This window comes from Furipterus horrens, unplaced genomic scaffold, assembly GCF_987537825.1.
Source record: "Furipterus horrens unplaced genomic scaffold, mFurHor1.1.pri manual_scaffold_2, whole genome shotgun sequence".
NCBI classification, from domain to species: Eukaryota; Metazoa; Chordata; class Mammalia; order Chiroptera; family Furipteridae; genus Furipterus; species Furipterus horrens.
This window is the reverse complement of record NW_028327172.1, coordinates 4,112,924-4,136,578: the sequence shown is the minus strand read 5'-3', so window position 1 is coordinate 4,136,578 and position 23,655 is coordinate 4,112,924. Positions and strand designations below refer to the sequence as shown.

General features: G+C 39.2%; 1 protein-coding gene across 1 annotated transcript in view; it reads left to right on the top strand.

The window, feature by feature from the left end:
- The window catches only part of KDM2A (lysine demethylase 2A), a 79,854-nt gene that overhangs the window by 32,907 nt on the left and 23,292 nt on the right, over nucleotides 1-23,655 (top strand). Inside the window, exons 3-11 of the mRNA XM_090257907.1 lie at nucleotides 8,832-8,970; nucleotides 9,590-9,668; nucleotides 9,999-10,045; nucleotides 15,069-15,247; nucleotides 16,778-16,884; nucleotides 17,246-17,339; nucleotides 18,866-19,019; nucleotides 19,853-19,968; nucleotides 21,728-21,854. Of these exons, the coding sequence (XP_090114033.1) occupies nucleotides 8,832-8,970; nucleotides 9,590-9,668; nucleotides 9,999-10,045; nucleotides 15,069-15,247; nucleotides 16,778-16,884; nucleotides 17,246-17,339; nucleotides 18,866-19,019; nucleotides 19,853-19,968; nucleotides 21,728-21,854 (1,042 nt within the window). The remainder of the gene's footprint in view (nucleotides 1-8,831; nucleotides 8,971-9,589; nucleotides 9,669-9,998; nucleotides 10,046-15,068; nucleotides 15,248-16,777; nucleotides 16,885-17,245; nucleotides 17,340-18,865; nucleotides 19,020-19,852; nucleotides 19,969-21,727; nucleotides 21,855-23,655) is intronic.

The window sequence follows — 23,655 nt, the reverse complement described above, 5'->3', positions numbered from 1 at the left end:
AATGAGAACACATTTTAACAGGATCCACAATAAATGTATTACGTTCAAAACACTCTATGATGTAAAATAGTCTCTGGTTAAGAATAGCAATATTTTTATTTCAGCCAAAATAGTTGAATGACCAGTAAAATAATTTGTCGAGCAAGAATTAGAAATCAGGAATGGTAGACTGTTTAATAAACAGTGGCACAGCTAAAAAGTAATGTCTTTTAGTAAACATCAGAAACTTCCCCCTCTGAGGAAGAAGAGCCTTTGCTGACCCTTACCTACCAGCAGGGTTTTCTGATTTACAGTCTCCTTCGTTGCCAGCAGGGGCCGCCACTTCACCTGCTCGCTGTCAGAGGCGTTTCAGCCGTCTGGGGTCTTCTTCCGTTGGTAATTGCGTCCATCTGTCTCAAGCTACTGGACAGCTGAAGTTTCATCCTGAAAGGATTTCTGTCAAATAGAGCAGTGGTTAGGACCATTGGCTGTAGAGTCAAAGTCCGTGGGTTCAAGTCCCTGCTGTATGAATTACTAGGTTTCTGGTTGGGCAAGTTAGTTGTGTCCTTCCTTTTCCTTGTTTCTGAAGTAAAGAGAATGATAATCTTACAGGCATGTTGGATTTAATACATGCAGAGTGGTTATGGCACATGGTAAGGACTCAAATGTTAGCTGCTATTAATACTGTTACCTTGCCCTTCAGGGCAGTCGCCCTTCTGAGTGTCATTCATGAAAATAACAGCCTTTCTATACTTTGCACAAATTCTTCATTCTCTGACTCCTTAGTGTCCCTTGAGAAAGAGAAATTGCCTAAACTCTCCAAAAAGAACTGCCTCTGACATCTGGCTTATCTAGACATACGGAGGTTTGTTTAATATGGGGAGTAGGAAGCTGTGGAAGTCTCTGCTTGGGCCACCATGCTGACCCACTACCAGGTCTCTCAGAGTCCCTGGTCAGGGCAGAGAGGACTGGGTCTGGAATGAGATACTGTTTGAATAAGGACGACCTACCTGGGATTGGTATGGAGCAAAATTTCAACATGGTGTAATGTAAATGGGAGCAGGACTGAGATCTTACTTGATTCAGATTATAGAGGACATATTAGAACATGAGTGGACCTTAAATTATTTACCTCCAAGGGAAAATTAGGATCTAGAGAGGCTAGGTGGTTTACTTAACTGCCTGAGGTCACACAGCAAAGTAGTAACAGTAGAATTAACACTAGATAAGTTCACTCTATAGATACTTTTGCTTTCTTGTTGTTTTTTCTGCTACTATCATAAAGGATTCACTTAGGTCACTTTTACTGATCTTTCTTTTCATTTGTAAAATAATACCGTATTTCCTGAGTCTCACAGAGTGATTATCTTAGGCAAGAAAAACCATTTTATATAATATAAAATGATAGAAATGTACAGTAGTTCTCGGGATGATTTTCGGTGTATTACATTATTTTTTAATTGTGGTAAAAGATATATAACATAAATTTTTCATTTTAAAGTCCATAGTTCAGTGGCATTAATTATAGTTACAATGTTATGCATCTGTTACCACTATTTCAAAAACTTTTTCATTGCCCCAAGTGGAAATTCTATGACCATAAAGCAGTAACTCCTATTTTTTCTACCCCCAGCCCCTCGTAACCTCTAATCTACTTACTGTCTCTATGAATTTGCATATTCTAACTACCTCATGTAAGTGAAATCATACAGTCTGTGTCTGGCCTATTTCACTTAGCGTAATGTCTTCAAGGACCCTGGCTGGTTTGGCTCAGTGGATTGAGCGTCGGCCTGCGAGCTAAGTGTCGCTGGTTCGATCTTCCAGTCAGGGCACATCAGAGAAGGAAAACTCTGATTCCAAAAAACCTCCGCTGCCTTGCGGCATACCTCTTCAGGGGAAAGGCTAAGGGAGTAAACCCCGACAGAAAATCCGGAGCCGGAGTCCCTAAGGCGGTTTGACGTTGTAGTCAACACCGGCAACTCCTGCGGCGCACCTGAAGCCAAGCTGTATTGACTCCGTCTTTCCCTTGGTACCCTTCAGCTGTGAAGAGAGGGGGGGTCTGCTGCATGGGCAACAGCAGACCCTCCATATCACCCTGCCCAGGCTCTGTAGCTTCAGCTCCACTGGAGAGGACACTCCAGCGTCATCGCAAGATGTCGATTCAACACGGGAGGAGACAGATACCGTGTCACTCCCGAGTCGGACTGCACAGCCATTCTCGGCGGTGCAGATAGACTCTTAAGAAGCTACACCATCGTCTCTCGAGACGAACGGCTGCCGACGACGAATGTCTTCAAGGCTCATCCAGGCTGCAGTGTGTATCAGACTCCATTCCTTTTTATGGGTGAATATTATTCCGTGTTGTGTGTGTATGTGTATATTATATTTATCCATTTATCAGTTAGTAGACATTTGGAACTGTTTCTGCCTTTTGACTGTTATGAATCATGCTGTTATAAAAGTTTAAGGTCTTTCAGTTTTCGGAGGTATATCCTAAAAGTGGAATTACTGGATATATGGCAATTCTACTTTTAATTTTCTTTTTTATCCCCACTGAGGACATGCTTCATTGATTCCAGAGAGAGGGGAAGGGAGGTGGGGAGAGAGGGAGGGAAACATCAATGTGAAACATCGATCAGCTGCCTTTCATACATGCCCAGACCAGGGACTGAACCCACAACCTATGCGTGGGATGACACCCCCTGTCTTAGCAGTGTGGCCTGTTGTAGAAAAGAGACCCGTAATTTGGATGGGGTGGGGCCTTAGATGATTGCCAGGACGGGACAACCCGTGTGAACTAGGTTGATGGAGTCTCAGATATGGTGTCCCCGCTCTGCGGCCCTGTGTAGGGGAGGGCCGCTGCCTGGCCTCTGGGGTTTTGTCTGGGAGGAGGCTGTCCCCTGGCACTCGCCCTGATGCCAGACACTTTAGTTTCTCCCCATATGCCACTGGTGCCCTTCCAGCTGCTGTCCCAGTGCTGGAGCCCAGAGGGGGTGACTCTGCGTAAGACCCAAGTCTTTTGAGGGCCCTTTAAGAGGAGATGCCTGAGAATCTCACATTTTCTTCCACTGCCTCCACCCCCACTGGTTTTTACAGCCAGAAGTTATGGGGACCTACCTTCCTGGCACTGGAACCCTGGGCTGGGTGGCGTGGTGTGGGGCTGGGATCCCTCACCCCCAAGGTGTTCCAATTTTTAACCACCACACATGGGTGTGGCGTCATCCATTCCACGTCTCCACCCCTCCCAGCCCTCTGAATGAATGTGACTTCTTTAATTCCTTGGTGGTTGGACTTTCATACAGCTCGACTCTCTGATGATTCTGGGTGATATTGGTTTTGTAGTTGTAATTTTTGCTGTGGTTGTATGAGGCAGAGAGCCGTGTTTATGCCTTCATCTCGACCGGAAGTCCTTATCGCATTACTTTTAAAGTAAGATTAAAGCAAAGTTATTAAAAGCACATAGTATGGGGAACCTGAAGACCCATTACCTATGGCTAATACATGACCTATGCATGCTTTTTTAAAAACAATGGTGCAATATTATAGACATAATTACATGTGCTGATTTTAAACTTAATATTTCATAAGCATTTTTCATTGTTATTTATTGTAATAAGCATTCTATTTTGCTATAGGGATAAGTGGTTTTATCTGACCTGACCTTTAAAAGATGATTTCTCTCTTTCTCTCCCCATTTCACTCCCCCAAATATCTAAGAGAGCAGATGGTTGCTGGCATCAATGAATAGTCCCTGCTTAAAACCTGATTTCCTGACTCTTTATTTACTCTTTTACTTTTTAGGTGTATTCCCTAAAGACATTTTGAGAAAATACCCTTCCCATCTTTTTTTATTAACCACATGTTTAAAAAAGAATGCCAGAAGTTTCTAAGTAATAATTGATAACTGCATCTAGTCTTACACTGTTCTTTTCTTCAGTTAACCAGGTAGGAGAGTAATAGTATAACCCTTCAGCTTGACTTAACCTATCAATACTTAAGTATTCCCTTTATGTGGCCATAATTATCATTTGACTAGGAGTAGTGATTTTTTTAAAGCAATTTAAAATTTCTTTTTATTATTATTTAGGTTTTTATTATTTAGATTTTAGAAAATAAGAGTTTGCTGTATAGTTTGGTCATCTGAATGGAATAAACAGTGATTGTATTCAAGAGCACAGGTCATTAACCCTGGCAAATGCAGATTACTTCTGAGTGAAAGTGTGGCTGGAATCTATCTATTCAGTGTTCATTTCGTGCCTGCTGTTTACTATTGACACTGGGCTCAGTGAGGGCTGGTATCTGGGAGGCCAAAAGCATCCCTTAGGCAGCCTGAAGTCACCTGTATGCAGAGCACCTAGAATTTAGAAAAGCACAGCATGCAAATAAACTATTTTGAATTATTTGGCGGGCTGGAGGAGTTGGTCATTGTTTTCCTTACTGTTAAAGTGGACCTGCCGTTAAGGTTTCAGCAGCAGCAGGTCGTGTTATTGCCCACTGGCTTCCAGGTTATTGTAAGGTTTAAGTATGTTTTTAAAGCACCTAGAAATTTGCTATTTACTTTTAGCAGGGTTTTGTATTTGCATTAAGATTGGGGGCTGGGGGTGTCCTTATCCTTGACAGTGTTAAAACCAGCACAAATAATTTCCACCTTAGTGCTGACTTCCCAGTTGAAACAATCAAAAAGAAAATAAGAATTCAAATGCATTTTTCTTTCGTCTTTAAGAAATGGGCATAGATTGGCTGGAAAACGAGCCTTCCCTATATCCTTATACTCCGCAAAGTGCAAGTGCCAATGAAGGAAGGATTCTTACTGCTATAAGAAGAAAAGCGTATGAAAAAGAAGGACGGACAGGGGAACGTCTGACTACCATGTTAGAAATGGTGGGATAATCAGGGTGATTATTTCCTCCTGACGGAAGAACAGTCAGTAATGGTAGACTCGGGGCTAAGTTTGAAGTTTGAAAACAGGACAGGCCTTTCTTTTGGGTGGGGGGGGCAAGTATGTTACAACTTATAGTGCAAATAACATTGTATATAAACTGTAATTTAAAAATAATACAAAAAAAAAAAACCCCTTAGAGTATGAATGAATGATTTCTAAAAGTGATTCTTTGGGGAAACTACATGTATTCCTATGGTATTGCCCTTGCTGTATGAGGAACTTGGAAATTGTCTTTTGAAGTTCTCTTCAGAGACACATATATGAATGAGGTGAGGAGGAGAACTGAGTGTTGTCTTTCCAAAAAACCAACCTATGTAAGAAATTGTCAGGGAAAATACACTCCTCCCCACCCCCAAATAAGTGTATCTAAAAATATTTTGAGCAATGACAGCATTATTGGAGTAAATGAAAGATCTGTTAAAGTTAGTCTCTTTTTTTTCTGGCTTTTGGGCTGTAGCTTATGGAAAAGGCATCAGGTATTCCTCAGTGTTTCTCCCTAAAACAAGTAAATTGAATCTTGCTCTTCTCTGGTGTGTGTAATAGTCAGTTTTACTTCCTTCAATTTTTATTTCTTGTGATTCATTTCTGCCTCTTCCTTAAGAGACCTTTTCCCAGTGCCTCATTTTCTTACATATTAATGTAATTTTGGGTGCTATATAATCAGTTTTAGATCATCAATACCTAACTTTAAATTCCAGTTTTGGTTGCTCTTAGCACATAGTGGGGAACAAGCTACTTTACTCTTGCACCTCCACTTACCACCCCCACGCCAGTTGTCCTGTCTCTGTGTATTAAAGAAATATCAGCAAATTTCAACACTGATAAAGTAAAATATAACAAATGGTAAATATGCAGCATAAGCAATATATTATCTTTTTAAAAAAATAAAGCTTATGAGATATAATTCACACACCATAAAATTCACCCATTTAAAGAATATAATTCACTGGGTTTTAGTTTATTCACAGAGTTATTTAAATATCACCACTACCTAATTTCACATTTTCATCACTCTTGAAAGAAATCCATACTATTTTTTAAGTATATTCTATTGATTATATTGTTACAATAGTTCTGATTTTTTTCCCCTTTGCTCCCCTCTGCCCAGCACTCCTCCTCCCCCAGCAATCCCATCCCATGGGCCGTGCATGTAAGTTCCCCAGCTTCACCCTTTCCTATATTAAAGGACAATTGGTGAAGGTCTCGTGATCCTCTAGCTGCTTCAAGCTGGGCATGGTCATCATCCTACCTACCCTTGGGTCCAGAAATCCCTAGTAAGAGTAGGGGTGTGGAGGGGAGGGTGACCTCCCCACATGGGGAAAGATCGTGCAGACTCCAGGTCAGTTGGCTGTCCCTGGACCACGGCGGGCTTGGTTTAACAGGCTGTCATCCTTGTTGTATTCTGGGGGCAACAGATTTGGCAGCAGTTAAAAGGCATCATTCAATCCATAACCACTAGGTGACAAAAGGCAGGTATTAATTTTTCAATGTCCCACATTAGGGGCTTCTTTGGAGGAAGGTGTGCAAGACACGTCACACTTGTCCAAAACCCTTTTGCCCACTATCCTTAGTTTGGGCCAAGGGGTATATTTTAGGTTCCCCCCCTCTCAGACCTCTGGGCCCTTTCTGTCCAAGCAATTAGGATAGAAAAGGGAAACCAGTTTTAAAGTGCAGCCCACAGATCACTCCATTCTTCACCAACACAGCCACTTAGTTCAGCCAAGAAATCCATACTATTAATGGTCACTTTTTTTCCTTCTTTTCTTTATTTTTTATAGAGTGATGTTACCCTATAAATAAGAAAGCCATCTAACAAATTCTGATCCAAAATGTGGTTTACCACAAAATTTTAGGTAGTTTCAGGGAAGGAAACACAATTAAGAGAGTTGTAAAAAGAAAAAAATAAGGAAAGACATAATGAATCTACGTTTTCCTTAGAAAATGGTCTTTCAAGTGAAATTAATTGGTTACCATATGATACTTAAATATAATAGTTATAAAGAACATAAGACTCTCCTTAAGACAATAATTAGGTAATATTTTTACAGTGAAAGCAGAAGGTCTTAGAAATTCTTAGAATGGTTCACTTAAAACTAATTTAGTTATTCTGAATTATTTATGTAATTACAGGTTGGTTTTATCTGTGAAAACTGCATATAATATTAAGTATTGACACGTAACCAATAATTACATAGAGACTACTACCTAAGGTATCAGAGAAGGAAAACTCTGACTCCAAAAAACCTCCGCTGCCTTGCGGCATACCTCTTCAGGGGAAAGGCTAAGGGAGTAAACCCCGACAGAAAATCCGGAGCCGGAGTCCCTAAGGCGGTTTGACGTTGTAGTCAACACCGGCAACTCCTGCGGCGCACCTGAAGCCAAGCTGTATTGACTCCGTCTTTCCCTTGGACCCTTCAGCTGCGAAGAGAGGGGGGGTCTGCTGCATGGGCAACAGCAGACCCTCCATATCACCCTGCCCAGGCTCTGTAGCTTCAGCGTCATCGCAAGATGTCGATTCAACACGGGAGGAGACAGATACCGTGTCACTCCCGAGTCGGACTGCACAGCCATTCTCGGCGGTGCAGATAGACTCTTAAGAAGCTACACCATCGTCTCTCGAGACGGACGGCTGCCGACGACGACTACCTAAGGAAGATGCCTTTCTTGATGACAAAATGACAGAGCATTTAAAGGGAACCCACCATTATTCCCTCTGATTTAAATAAACTGTCAAGAAGAAAATTTTTTCTTTTACTTTTTAAAATTTTAAATTAAATTTATTGGGGTAACATTGGTTAATAAAATTATATAGGCTTCAAGTGTACATTTTTATAATATATCATCAAGAGGAAAATCTTGCCCTGGTTAATGTGGCTCAGTGGATTGAGTGCCGGCCTGTGAATAGGAAAGTCACTGGTTCAATTACCAGTCAGGGCACAGGCCTGGGTTGCGGGCCAGGTTCTGGGATGGGGGCATGCAAGGGGCAACCGATCAATGTTTCTCTCCCTCTCCTTCTCCCTCCCTTCCCCTCTCTGAAAATAAATAAGTAAAATCTTTTTAAAAAGAAGAAGAAAATCTTAACAGTCACTTCTTAACTCCTCCCTCTCCCCTGCCCCTAGTAACCACTAATTTTTCCTGTATCTCTATTCTGGATATTCCGTGTAAATAAAATTATACAATATGTGTGGTCTTTGGTGTTTGGCTCCTTTCTCTTAGCATAGCATAGTGTTTTCAGGATTCTTCTGTGTTGTAGCCCTTATCAATACTGCATTTCTTTTTATGGCTAAATAACATTCCATTGTGTAAATACATCACATTTTGTTACCCCATTCATCATTGATTGACATTTGGCTATTTCTGCTTTTTGGTTATTATGAATGCTGCCATGAACAGCTGTGTGTAAGTTTTGGTATGGAGTTTTTAAAAAAATTTTTGGACGTATACATAAAAGTGGAATTGCTGGAACTGCCAAACCGTTTTCTTAAGTGGCTGAACCATTTTACATTCCTGTCATCAGTGTAGAAGGATTTCAGTAATCGCACCATCGACCTTCCACTTTGCAGGAGGACACCCAGCCAGCTGAGCCATGCTGGTCAGAGCCAAATAAAATGTTTAGTAGACCCCTTTTTGTCAGACTTTTATTGTAAATGTATGTCCCTAGGCGGAAAGAATTAGCAGAGGGAGCAAATCACAAGTAGGCTCATTAAAATTTTGTTTTGTTCTGTACATTTTCTGAGAACGCTTTGACCGTTAGTTAGAAGAAAGATCTTACAGCAAGGAATATTGATGATTGACGTAGTAACTGAAGTTGAAAGTAGCACTTTGCACATCCATGTAGGGGAAACTATGACCACTTTTAGACAGGTGTGAAAAAGTACATGATTTCACCTTAATGTCCCTCTCTCCCCAGCGTGGTACCATGCGACGACGCTATGAAGATGATGGCATTTCAGATGATGAGATTGAAGGGAAAAGAACTTTTGACTTGGAAGAGAAACTTCATACCAACAAATATAACGCAAATTTTGTTACTTTTATGGAGGGAAGAGGTGAGTATCATTTTGGTTCAGGTCTATAGTCCCTGAAGTTTAGACTCCGGGAACTGCGTCTCAGCATCTGTGTAACCAGAATATTGCCTGTCGATGCTGTGATGCTGTTTATCTTTTTTCTGTTATTACACAGTGCCACTCACACACCACCACCCCCAAATCCTCCCCCCCCCATGAGTCATTCTTTGCTATATTAGAAGTAAGCATTAGGATGGGAATACTGTTAGAATTTTTCCCTTTAGGCCTGTTCCTTCTTTTTCTTCTCTTGGGTTGGGTTAATTATGAATAGTACAATAAAACCCATTTTATGCATATACCAAAATTGAGGTTAGTGATTCTGTGTGTACCATGCAGCTTTGCTCCTTGGCAAACTGATGGATATCATGGAATGCATTGTTGTGGGGAGAATTAAGTTTTTTGGCTATTAAGGCACAGGATGATGATCATTTCTGCCTAGGATTTATGAGATGACTCGTTAATAGTAATACCCCCTATTGGTTGAAATACAAATTTACTCTGGAAATAAAGACCTAGCAGACCCCTGAAGCCTACTTCTCAGTTATCTTTTTCCAGCTATACCGTATCTTGCTTTTCTAACAATGTTTTCCTGTGGTGACAGATTTTAATGTAGAGTATATCCAGCGAGGTGGCTTAAGAGATCCTCTGATTTTCAAGAATTCCGATGGACTTGGAATAAAGTAAGTGTTCTTGGCCTAATTAGATACGGTTGTAAAATGGCCATGTTGCACCTAGAGCTGCAGACAATGCAATATTGGTTATTGATATTGATCATTGAAAATAATTTTCCCATGTAGTTTTAAAAGGGTATATATTTATGGTTATTATAGGTAAGTGAAAAAAATATAGATGAACTAAGACGAAAATAAAATTACTTACATTTAAAATATATTTTCAGCCCAAATAAGATTGGTGTGTCTTGACTGGTTCTTAGTACTTTAAGAAAAAACGTCCACTCACGAGAGGTGTACTTCCCATTTAAGTTGTACTTATTGGTGTTTGTTTCACAGGATGCCAGACCCGGACTTCACTGTGAACGATGTCAAAATGTGTGTGGGTGAGTATTAAGCTTCGTGGCCTTTGTGTCTCTGAGACAGGGGTTTTAGATTTAGGACTGAGTCTTAAATCTCTGAGATTTGAAGGCTTAGAAACATTGAACTGTATATTTGATTGAAGTAGCCACTACCTGAAGTAGCTTCTTGATTAGACACTGCCATTCAGCAACTGAGAGTTTTCTCAAGGGGAGTTACAAAGTTGCTTTGTTTAGCACTCATTAGACAGAATATTTGAACTTCCACTTCTTTCCTAACTACCTACCATTTTTATCTCTGTGCAACATCCCCATCTCCGTGAAGAGGGAGACTGCCTTCCCAGGCAGGGAAAGTGAAATTTTATATATCTGAGCCAAGAGTGAAGCTTCATTCATATTTGTTATGTTCTTTATCCCCCCTAAAAGCAGTAGAGAAATCTCCAGGAAGTTTTTTCCGATTCTACATTTGGTAACTTGGCCAAGGTTTGAAACTTTGTAGACTGAGACGTAGATACATTAAAATTCCTCTTCATCAGTGGCTGGTTAACTTGAGTCTTTAATCTTTAGATTTATATTTTATTATATTCAAAATCAGGAAAAGAAAGCAAATTAGAACAATCTAGTTAAAGAAGAAAACTTCCTGGGTCAGTAAAGGTTCAGGTCAGTTTTCCACAGGTCAGTAGTATTCAGTGAGACGTGCCAGGACCCTTGGAATTCAGAGACGATCACTCCTGTACACGATAAGGCAGTAAAGTTGCTTAAAATCTTGTAGAAATGTTTCCAACATGAAACAAAAGGAGTGCTCTGATGCTTTCCTCCTACCATTATAATTTCCTCTGCTAAAGCTCCACTGTAATCTCTTGCTTTGGACACTAAATGTTGCAGTACTATCTCTTGGCCACTCGAGGGCCCTTTTTAGACTGTTCATCCTAGAGGTGAAAGTCATAGATAGCCCAGGGAGAGAGAAGTTCTCGTTCCCTATGTTTTTTACTCCCTGTTTCTATATCAGAGTCCAGCCGTCTGCCTGCCACTATGTATTTCCTAGTACCTAGCACATTCTCTGGAGTGTAGTAGGTGCCCAGTAAATCTGTTGAGTAATTAAAATATTTTTTTACTCTTCCCAAGGTAGGGCTCTCTCCGGGGGCCTCAGAAAAACCTTTTGGAGTACAGACCCCAAGAACAATAATTCCCTGGGTCTTTAAGTTAATAGACCTCCACAGCTTTTCTCTGTTGGCCAAGTATTCGTATGAATTTGTGGTCCACAAATGACCTGTATCAGAATCACCTATAATACTTGTTAAAAATATGAACTTCTGGATCTCATCATTGACTTATCCAAATTTATGAGCTACACAAGTATAAGGACTCAATCACTAGTCTTTTAGATTTCTTATCACTTTCTTACCATTTTTTCATTTCTTTAATAATATGTTTACTGCTAATAGTGATCTATGGAAGCTTTCAGTAACCTTATATTTTCCAAATAGACCTGTGAATGGTCACACATAACTTTGCTGTGATTTAACATAAAGTAGTGATTATATCTAAACTAACAGACTTTTCAGAAATTTCAACTGATGCCTAACTATGTCCAGGTTGTTTGAAGTCTAGGTGACTGGGGTTTTAAAAAAATAATAGTTTAATGTATTTTAATAGCAAACTTAGCAGGAACAGCACAGAAGACAGACAGCATTAAAAGCATGTACTTGCATGTAGGACAACTCAAAAGTATAGTGAATAGATGGAATCTAATGTATGATAGAAATGCTACAAACACCATTTAGTTGCCATCAGTAAGAAATTTACTTGTTTTTAAAAAAACCAAATGCTTGCATTGTCCAGAAAAATTGAACAATTTTACTTATAATTGTTCTAAAGGTGAATTGCTGAAACTTGTTGACTGAAAAGTTTGACCTACATGAATGCTTTATACCCCAGCTTTTATATTAAAGCGCGTGCGCGCGCACACACACAAATGAAAGTGGAAAAACTGCCAGTACCTGATTTCTGTCCCGTTTTCCACTTGCAGTCAAATACTTAGGAAGGTGGTTGGGGCTTTTTTCCCCCTTGGATAACTAATGATTATCAAAATGCACTGAGCAAACTATTGGTGGTTACAATAATCCGTTATCATTATATGTACTGTGGTTAATTCATTCTTCTTTTCTACAATATTTGAAGTGGAATGTTACACCTCCAGTGTCAGTTCACGTCCCCAAAAGAAGAAAACCATTCTATCATGTGAAGTTTATGTGATGCAATATATTGAGAGTATGGACTTGAACAAAGCTGTCTGGGTTTAAATCCCAGCTCTACTAATTACTAGCTGTGTAACCTTGGACATGTTGTTTAAGTGTGAAGTGCTTAGAACAGTGTCTGGCACATGGTAAGTGGTTCCATAAATGTTAGCTATTACTGTCATTATTTTATCTAAATGCTCTGGTGGCATTCTTGAAGGAAATCATTTACTTTTATTTTTAATTTTTTTATTGTAAAATACAGATAATATATAATTCACCATTGTAATACTTTTAAAGTATACAACTCAGTGACATTAAGTATATTTACAATGTGCAACCATCACTGATATCTAGTTCCAGAACTTTCTTATCACCTCAAACAGGTATCCCTTACCCATTAAGTAGTCACTCCTCTTTCCCTCCTTCCCTCTACCCTGGCAACCACAAATCTACTTTCTGTCTCTGTGGATTTGCCTATTCTGGATATTTCATATATGTGGAATCACAAAATATGTAGTCTTTTGTGTCTGGCTTCTTTCACTTAGCATAATGTTTTTGAGGTTTATATATGTTGTGGCATCAGCACTACTTAATTCCTTTTCATGGTGGAATAATATTCCATTGTGTGGGTATGCTGCATTTGGTAATCCACTCATCTGTTGATGGGCATTTCCACCTTTTGGCTATTGTGACTAGAGCTGCTGTGGACATTCATGTAGAAGTTTTTGTTTGAACTCTTGAGTTTGCTTCTTTTGACTATATATCTTGCAGTGGAATTGCTAGGTTATATGGTCATTCTATGTTTAATTTACCGATGAGCCACAAAATTTTTTGTAGCAGCTACACCATTTTACATTCCTACCAGTGAAGTTTGAGGGTTCCAGTTTCTCTGCATCCCGGCCAGCACTTATTTTATTTTTATTATTATTGCCATTTTAGTGGGTGCGAAGTAGTATTTCTTGTCCACTTGCCTATTATATTTTATCTCTAACCAGACTTTAAATTTCTTAAAGGTCCTAATACCTTATATCTGCTAAGGCCAGGTATGTAGTAGGTATTTGTTAGTTTCTTGCAAGTCGAACAATATTCTTAATATTCCAACAGCTTTTTATTTTCTCTTTCTTCCTTGAACACCATTTTCTTAACTTTTAATTAATTAATTAATTACTTACTTTTAACCCTCACCTAAGGGCACTTTTTTTTTCATTGCTTTCAGAGAGAAAGAGTAAGGGGGTTAGAGAGAGAGAGATGGATTGGTTGTCTTCTCATACACGCACCGACCAGCAACTGGGGACTGAACCCACAACCTGTATATGTGCCCTGACTGGGAACGACCCCCTGGCCCTGTGGTTACAGAATGACACTCCAGCCAACTGAGTCACATAATCCAGAGCCATTTTCTGAACTTTTTAGCTGTGCTGCCTTTCTGTATCTTCTCTTTTATGCTCTTGCCTCTGTTTGGAATTCTCTGTGTTGAGTCTTTCTTGCTGAAATTCTATTTATTCTTCAGGGCGGCCAAACTCAGTAACTCTTTCCCTCTCTTCTCCAGTCACTCTAGGTTGGTTTCTGTTTTTTTGGTTTTTTTTAAAGATATTTTTCTTTATTTTTAACTACTGTTTAAGCACCTACTTTGTGTTAAACATTTTACTTCATTGACTAAATTCTCAGAGTGGCTCACAAGGTGATGTTATTAGAGCTGAGATTTACAGTTAGATCCCTGGCTCCGAAACCCTTGTTGCCACACATACTGTTTCATGCCGCCTCTTGTGGCATTTTGCCTTTTGTTGTAGTTACGGTTGGTTGACAATTTGATGTAGAAAATCTTTGTGTCTATTATAGTCTCTTTTTCATTGACTAAATATTTGTGGAATGCAAGAAAAGAGTTTTATATTAGAAGTACAGCAGTCCCTCTCTATATCACGGCCTCTCTATCGTGGGACTTTTAAATATTATACTTAATTTATCGCAGATTTTTCGCTATATCGTGGGATTTTGCGGTACCGTATACGTATGTTGTTAAAGTTACGTAGGTTTAAGAGCGTAGAATATGTTTAAGAACATAAGTAGTGTTTATAAAAGTGTGGAAAAGGTTACTAAGGGACTGGGAATGGGTTATAAGTGTATGGGAAGGGTTTATAAAACCTTAAAATATATATAAATACTAAAATAAATGTAAGATTCCTACTTCGCGGATTTTCACCTATCGCAGGGGTGTCTAGAACATAATACCCACGATAAGTGAGGGAATACTGTACTTGTCAGGTTTTGGAAATAACCCTTTTAAACAAAAGAGTAAACAGATTCAAATTTAATTGAGTTCCCACTAAATAGTGAGTCTTTTATTCATTTTGTGAGGTAGCTTAAGTTCCGTTTCAAACCTGCATCAGAGCAGTGTAGCTCGGGGGATAAGCACATGACTCTAGAATTGGGCTGCCTGCGTTCTCGTCCTGCTTCTCCTGTAAGTTCCCTGTCACCTGTTTTCTCCTCTGTGAAGTGGAGACCACTGCTTAGCACTTAGAATTCTAAGGATTAAATGAGATAGTGAATATAAGATTCAATGTCTGACCATATAATAAACATGCCATAGAAGTGATTATTGTACTTAATATTATCCATTGTCTTTTCCATTTTCTGTGATCTGATTTTCTGTTGATTATTCATGTCAAATCACAACTATATCCTTGTCTGTTACTGAGTACCCTAAATGAAAAAGGATAGTTTGTTTCCTTCCACTTGTATTTTATATTCTTAATACATTTATGGACATCAGGCTCAGCAGAGATGATCAATGGGTGCATTTTTCATGGCAGGGAGTCGCCGCATGGTGGATGTTATGGATGTGAACACGCAGAAGGGCATTGAAATGACTATGGCTCAATGGACACGCTACTATGAGACCCCAGAGGAGGAGCGAGAAAAATTGTATAATGTCATCAGCCTAGAGTTTAGCCACACCAGGCTGGAGAACATGGTGCAGAGGCCATCTACGGTTAGTCTAACCACTTTTCCTACATTGTCATTGTCACCAAGCAGGTTATTTGCCAGGAGAATTTATTACTTTTTGTACATACCAAGATGAAGATAAAGATGAATGAGACAATTTGATAAGAATGACTTGTATTTTTAGATGATTCATCATCTAAAATTATTTAATTTTATATATGGAGGGACCATTCTGATTTACATCACCAGTAACTTAAGATTGGCCTTTGCATATCGTGAAGAAGAGTCTTAAAATTCACTCTTAAAAGCACTGTAAGTAGGAAGTTTGCCTAGTAAATTTCTGGTCTGTAGGTTTGCATTTACTGAGAAGCTTGGGAGAAAACTGGTTTAGAGCTTTATAAAATGATTTCTTGAGTAGACTCTACTGATGACCAGTAGCAGTAAAGTGACACCCCGTCCTAATGGAAAGTTAGTTTTCGGTCCTTAGGTCTCCTGAAGGAAGATGCTGATTTTGCCCATCTCTTGGCAAAGTAGTGGCTGTCTTCAGGGCATCGAGGAAACTTATTTCCCTGGTTGGGATTGTCTTCACTTTGAAATAGACCTAGTCATTTTTGGACCAATTTAATTTATTTAATTTCTGACTCAGAACTCACTTTTGTCAAGTATTCTACCTAAAACAGCAAAACTTGGAATGTACTAATTGTTTTTTTAAAGTCAAGGTCTCAGTGTTTTATCCATCTCCATTTAAATTATCTTAATTATACCCTTTGACTTTCAAAGTTGAAATACAGTAACTATTATAATATCGTTATATATGTGTGTGTATATATATACATACATACACATGTTTAGGTTACTAGTAAGTTACATTGTTATTATACTCATACATTAGTATATATAGGCCAATGGGAAAATGTTCACAGTGTTTCACTATCATCTGAAGGGATAGTATAATTTTTTGTCATTGGATCTTATTACTGGAGATATTATAACTAAATACCACAGAATTTCTTATTAAGAAAACTTTTTCCCCCTAGAATAACAAAAGTCCTTTTTATAGAAAGTATAGAGTATAAGTGGTTAGAACTTAACCTTGTTATTAGCCAAACATGATCTTAATAAATACAGGATTCAATAAGAGAGAGATGTAATAATTACAATAACTTTTATAAATGTGTTGCTTAATATTTTTAGAATTTCAGTTTAAAAGTAATTATGATTACACATATAAAATTAAAACTTGATCTGGATCATACTTTTTCATTCTTAAAACTTAGAAATGTGTTATTCATACATGAAGCCTTCTTTGTAACATTCTTAATTTAGTCATTTTGTCCCTAATTTTAATGGTTAAAAATGCTGATTAAAAAATAATTTTATAAAAATTAGAAAAACACTGTACCAGTAAATGGAGGCTAGACTCTTATGGAAGGGCTCAGAAATGGAATATTTTCTAGAGAACAAAGGACGATGCCCAAGCATTTGCTCGGTCCCTGAAACATGGCCAGAATGGATGCGCTGTTACCGAGGCCCACCATCCCTTTGACAGCTAAATGTCTCCTCTTCCTTCTTAAAGGTGGACTTCATTGACTGGGTAGACAACATGTGGCCAAGGCATTTGAAGGAAAGTCAGACCGAATCAACAAATGCCATCTTGGAGATGCAGTACCCTAAAGTGCAGAAGTAAGCGGCTTGCCCTGCGCTTCGCTCAGTGTGCTGTGGGGGACCAAAGTGAGAGCAAGGAACAGTTCTTTCCTCGGGGGCCATGCCCTGTGTCCCAAGTGATTAAAAACATTAATTCTTTAAAGAGTAGCCTTTGCAGTTCAAAAGGGAGGAGCGTATGTAAGAGGATCGTAGTCCACGATCACATGGTTAAAGAAAGCGCTCGCCCCGGTAGCGCGATGGCTTGCAGTTGCGTTCCTCTCGCTGACTGGGGCGGACGAGGCGGGCGGTAGGAGGCGCACACAGGGGAGAGTGTGGCGCTGTGGTGGGGCAGGTCCTCTTTCTCGTCGGTGCACTAACGCTGCTGCTTTTTTTGGGTCAGGTACTGTCTAATGAGTGTTCGAGGCTGCTATACTGACTTCCATGTCGACTTTGGTGGTACCTCTGTTTGGTATCACATCCATCAAGGGGGAAAGGTACAGTCGTAGATATGATGGGGGTTGGAATCTGACACTGGTTATATGACTTTGCTTCAGCTCGTGTATGTTTTATATACCCTGGAAACGAATCGATGAGGAGATTGCCCCTGCTACTGTCTAGAGAGAATCGTAGATTAAGTTGACCTCCTTGGCTGGAGTGCAGCAGGAATTAGTATTCATCTCGACCACTGTGCCCGTGCCAGTATCTGCACAGCACTTAGTAAACCCCAACAGTCCTGCTTGTAGACTCTCAAAGCAGAATTCTCCAAATGAAGGCAAGGGAATGGTTTTAGGGGGATAAGATGACTTCTCTATGGGGAAATGTAATAAGATAGTAGAAGGGGACACAGATTTTGGGTGGATTCACAATGAAGTCAGCAAATTGGGTTTCAGGCCACCTTTTCTTGTATGAAGGCATTGGTCTGAAATGTGACCAAAGAAAGCCTTTACGTCGTTTCTAAAGGTATAAATAGATTTTGAAAGATTATCCTCATTCATAAAGAACTATATTCCAGCTTATTGGAGTGTTTCTAAATGTCGTGTGAGAATGGAAATCTGGAATTATTATCAGAGGTTTCTAGTGTTATGCTCTTATTCCCTAACTTAGGAATGAATGCCAGGCCCTGGCCAGGTAGCTTAGCTGGTCAGAGCATTATCCCAGTACGCCAAGATTGCAGGTTTAGTCCCCGGTCAGGGCACGCACAAGAATCAACTGATGGCTCTGATTGATGTGGCTTAGTGGGTTGGTCATCGTCCCGCAAAGTGGAAGGTCGCTGGTTCAATTACGAGTCAGGGCCAGGTCCCTGGTTGCACATTGCTGTTTCTCTCCTCTTCCTCCCTCCCTTCCCCTCTCTCTAAAAATAAATAAGTAAAATATATTTTTAAAAATAAAATCAACCAATGAATGCATAAATAAGTGGAAAATCAAATTGATGTTTCACTCTCTCTAAAATCAATAGGTAATCAATTTAAATAAGAAATGAATGCATTTGTGAGAGAAAAGTAAAACTGGAATGAAAACACAGATAAAGCTTTAAAGCTTTTAAAACGTGAGGTCCTATTCTAGAACAGCTCTACCTCTAACTCCAAAGTCCTTTTATTTACTTTAGATCCATTTAAGTGGTATCTTAAGTCTTATCTTTTTGGTCTTAGTTGCTACCTTGGAACAAAGCACTCCACGCCTGTCTCTTGAAGATTTTGTACCTCCTAGCACTATAGAGGCCAGACAGCCAGGGGCGAGTAAGGGACTACCTAGGTAATAAGCCCAATGCCCAGTTCTCCCTGGGTCGTGGATGGGTTCTTTGTTCTACAGTCAAACCCAGGGAAACCCTAATGCTGTTTGATTAAGTGGAAGATGAAAAAAAATCTATTTCCTTGGGGCCCTTAGAATTTCTCAGTGATGAAGTTCTGTTGGCTTGCCTGTCTTCTACATGTTGGTCTTAACTTTGTACCTGTTTATCAGTTGAGGGGGCGACTGGGTCATGTCAATGGCTGTTAACAGACTGAAGTTTTTTAACTCACAGGTCTTCTGGCTCATCCCCCCTACAGCCCACAACCTGGAGCTGTACGAGAATTGGCTGCTGTCAGGGAAACAGGGAGACATCTTTCTGGGTGACCGGGTGTCAGATTGCCAGCGCATTGAGCTCAAGCAGGGCTATACCTTCGTCATTCCCTCAGGTAAACGGAAATGGGAACGAGTGTAGTATCTGCTCACGCCACTTTTTTCAGAAATAAAAGGGAATTGATAGATTACTACCACAAATGATTATGATGCTAGGGAGGGCAGAAAACAAGTGTCCTTTCCTGTTATTATAGAGTAGACGCTGAATTGGTTTTTGGTTTTTTGTTTAAGCCAGTGATTTCCCACTGAAGCTGTATGTCAAAGCTGCCAATGGATGCTTTTCAGATCTATGGTTTTGGACCCCACATTAGCCCTAGAAATTCAGCGTCTCTAGGGATAAAACCTCTTCTGCAGATGATAGACAACCCTTGATTAAGACCTGCCTGCTCTAATGGATGACTGTGAAGGCTGGAGAGAGTGCTGAATCAGTAGTATTTTTGATCAGGTCACCAGTTCCAAAATAAGAACTCAGAGAGGGCATAGATTTTTGAGTCACAGACATGTAGAATTCTGACTGTGCATTCAACTGCTAATACCACTTTGGTCAAGTATTTAAATCCCTGTCTTATTCTGTTATCAGGAGTAAACACATACAAACTCTTGTACTGAGCCTGGTTCATAGTAGATACTTCAGTAAATAGAAGCAGCATTTATTAAAAGTTTGTTATGCTAAACACTTTACATACATATTCTCATTAATGCTCACCAACAACTGTATGAAGTATAATTTATCCTGGTTTTATAGAGGATTGTGAAGCTACAAGAGATTAAATAATTTGACCAGCCACTGAGAGGCAGAATCAGTAAAGAGTGTGGTGGAGCCTTGTGCTCGTCTCTGAGAGCGCCGTGTGCGTGCTTACAGCCACTGCCCTTCGTTCCCTTTCTCTAGGCTGGATTCATGCTGTGTACACTCCTACGGACACCTTAGTGTTTGGGGGCAACTTTTTGCATAGCTTCAATATCCCCATGCAGTTAAAAATATACAACATTGAAGATCGGACACGGGTAAGTAAATCTGTATAACAATTGACGTGAACAGGTTTATTCCAGTTAAGAGAGATGTTGTAAGAGATTCGTTGTCTTGTCCTGGCTGGTGTGATTTTTAGGTTGTGCATCGAGATGTTGTAAGAGATTCGTTGTCTTGTCCTGGCTGGTGTGATTTTTAGGTTGTGCATCGTCCAGCAAACTGGTTTAACTCCCAGTCAGGGCGCACACCTGGGTTTCAGGCCATGTCCCTGTTTGGGAGCATGCAAGAGGCAACCAATAGATGTTTCTCTTGCTTATTGATGTTTTTCTTTCTCTTTTTCCTTCCTTCCCCTCTCTAAATATTAATAAAATGTTTTTAAAAAGAGAGAGAGAGAGATTGATTGTCTCAAAACTTCAATATTTCTTTGTGTTAAAATGTGCTGTTCACATTTTGGGAACACTGAGACAAAAGTTTCAACAAGGTTTACAGGGCTGACCCCGCTGGTTTGGCTCAGTAGGAACATTGTCCCGTAGACCAAACGGCCATGGGTTTGGTTCTTGGTCAGGGCAGATACCCAAGCTGCGGCTTCTATCCCTGGTGGGGACACATATGAAAAGGCAACCAGTCGATGTCTATCTGCTCCCCCCCCTTGGTGAGTATTAAGAAAAAAAGATCTGTATGGTTGGTTTTGAGGACTCCAATTCCTTGAGGTTCTTTGTATCTTGGATTTTTATAGGGCTTAGAGCTGGACATTTGATAATCTCTTGAGCCATGTTTTTAGTTTTTATGCTCTTAGAATAATTTGTTGTAATGTGATTTATCAACTCAAAATTCACGACTTTAAATTCATGTATTTTTACTAACACTCAGACTATTGTATTTTAACTTTTAAATATGTATATGTAGTGTCTTTCTCAATGGAGAGAGATTCTGTGAGAGAATTAAGCACTCTAGAAATGATTTGTGTTGTATTTACTGTTTTCACAGCTAATACCACTCTAGACGGCAGGAAAACAGTTAGTTCATTACTTGCAGTGGATACTTCAAAGCAAGATGGGACAAACTTTTTCTGTAGAGGACCAGATAGTAAATATTTCAGGCTTTGTGAGCCATACAGTATCTGTTGCAAGTATTTAACTCAGCCTTGTAAAATGAAATACTTGAACGAATGAGCATGCCTCAAATAAAATAAAATTTTATTTATGGACACCGAAGTTTGAGTTTCATATGATTTTCCTGTATCACAAATGATGTTTTTATTTTTATTTTTTTAACCATTTAAAAATGTAAGAACCACTCTTAGCTCACAGGCCTTACAAAAACAGGCAATTGACCAGATCCATCACCTGTTTGCTGGCTGACCCATGCCTTCGGGTAAAGAGGGCTTACTTCTTTAGCAAACCCTGGTTGATAAGGGCTGAGTTATACTTGTGTGTGATTAAAGTACAAATGATATTGCCATTAAACAGCAGTTAGAGTACAGAGTATTTAGGCCATGTGATGTTCATACGTGCTCTGAGGTATTTCAGGAAATAACAGCATTTATGAATAGAAATTAGCAAATGTGGGGAAATTTTAACTATTGGTGAATCTTGGAGAAGAAGGCTATAGAAGTGTTGATGGTCAACATTTTCTAGATTGTCAGATTCTCCTAAATACTTGCTCCTAATGCCAACCTAGGTTTGCAGGTTGACTAGAGAGTTTTTCCTAGATTAATTATTGTAATGTTTCAATTGTCTAACTCTCTTTCTTTGAAAATTATCAGCTTGCTTTAATCTTATTATTTTGTTCCTGTAGGTTCCAAATAAGTTTCGCTATCCATTCTACTATGAGATGTGTTGGTACGTGTTGGAGCGCTATGTGTACTGCATAACCAACCGCTCCCACCTAACTAAGGAATTTCAGAAAGAGTCCCTCAACATGGGTAAGTGTTCTGCCTACATGAACTTTTAAGAGACCCTGTAGGACTGAGGGTGAGGCCAAGAATATTCAGTAGGCTGTTGCTCAGTAGTTTTGTTTCTTTTTTACTTACCTACCTGGAAGTACCAAATTTATTCGTTGGAGTCGAACATTGGTTAACAACTCATCTACCCAGATGTGAATTATTAAGCTAAATAAAATACTCTGGATCTCATCTTTGTCTGAGTTAGTACTTCACTCATCAAAAGAGTAGTCAATTATTTAGTATGTTTCATTGTATAAAAAATGGTCTTTGACGCAATACAAACTAGGAATATATCATCGTAATACCTCTTACTATAGTCTAGGCTCTATAATAAGCAGTTTACATATTAAGTTATATACCTGCCAGGTGGGTAGTATTTGCATTATACAAATGTGGCCATTAAGGTTGAAAAAGGGTGAAAAAAACTTGTTCATGATCTTACAGTTAATAAGTGGGAGTGCTGCAGTTTGAACCAGATTGGTAAGGCTCTAAAATCTTTATTTTTAACCTCTGTTTCCCCACCTTCTATCAAAAGAAATATTTCGTTGACAGGCTAGTTTCGGTTAGGCGGTTGTAGGCTATTCCATGCCTTAATGTAGAGAGGGGCACTGTAATGTCCTGTGGTCATGTCATGTGGATTGTTCAGTCCACACAATATACCTTTTGCTTTAGCATTGCTTCTGGTTCTCATTTGAAAATCTAAAATGCTCACCCAATACGTGAGAGCAGGATACAGAATTGTATATATAGCATGATCCCAATTTTGTTTAAAAATACATCTAATCATAATCATATATATATGCATAGAAGAATATGGAACGAAAATATTCAGTACATCACACTTTCAAGTTGGGGGGATAAAGTTTGACTTATTCATTAATACTTCTTTTTACCTTCCTATATTTCTTAATTATTAATAGTAAGCTGGTATTACTTTCATAATAAAAAAACCAGTGAACATTATAAAATTCTTCGTTCATTAAAACTTTTATTTTCACTTCATTTTGTTTCTTGGCTATGTTGTTGGGGTTTCAGTTCCAGAGCTTAATATTATGACCAAAAGCACTTTTTATTTTTTACTTTTTTAAATTAAATTTATTGGATGACATCGGTTAATGACATCTAAGTTTCAAGTGTACAGTTTTATATACATCATCTCTATATTATTGCATGACGTGCTCACCGCCCGAAGTCTAGGCACCTCTCGTGACCGCCTGTCTGATCACCTTTACCCTCCTCATCCTCCTCTCACCCCCGTCCGCGCTCGTAACCGCCGTGCTGCTGCCTGTGGCTGAGTTCGTTCATTTGTTGTGTTTGTTGCTTTCAGTTTAATATCCCATATATGAGGGAAATCGTAGTTCTTGTCCTTTTCTGTCTGACTTATTTCTCTTACCTTGGTAGTCTCATGGGACATCCCTGTTGTCACAAATGGCAATATTTTATCCTTTCTTACGGCTGAGTAGTATCTATTGTCTATACCACGTCTTTATCTAATCATTCATCAGAGGCCACTTAGGTTATTTCCATGTCATGGCTACCATGAGTAATGCTGCAGTGAATATAGGGGGTACATATAATTTTATGAATAAATCTTCAAATTCTTCAGGTAGATATCCAGAAGATGGATTGCTGGGTCATATGGTAGCTCAGTTCTTCATTTACAAAACTGCTTCTTAAATATATGTGCTTCATCCTGTCTACTTTTTCAAAAGATAAGCAATCATAACCCCAAATTTGAGTTTGAACTCGAAACTAATTTACAGTCATTTTCATAAGTAAC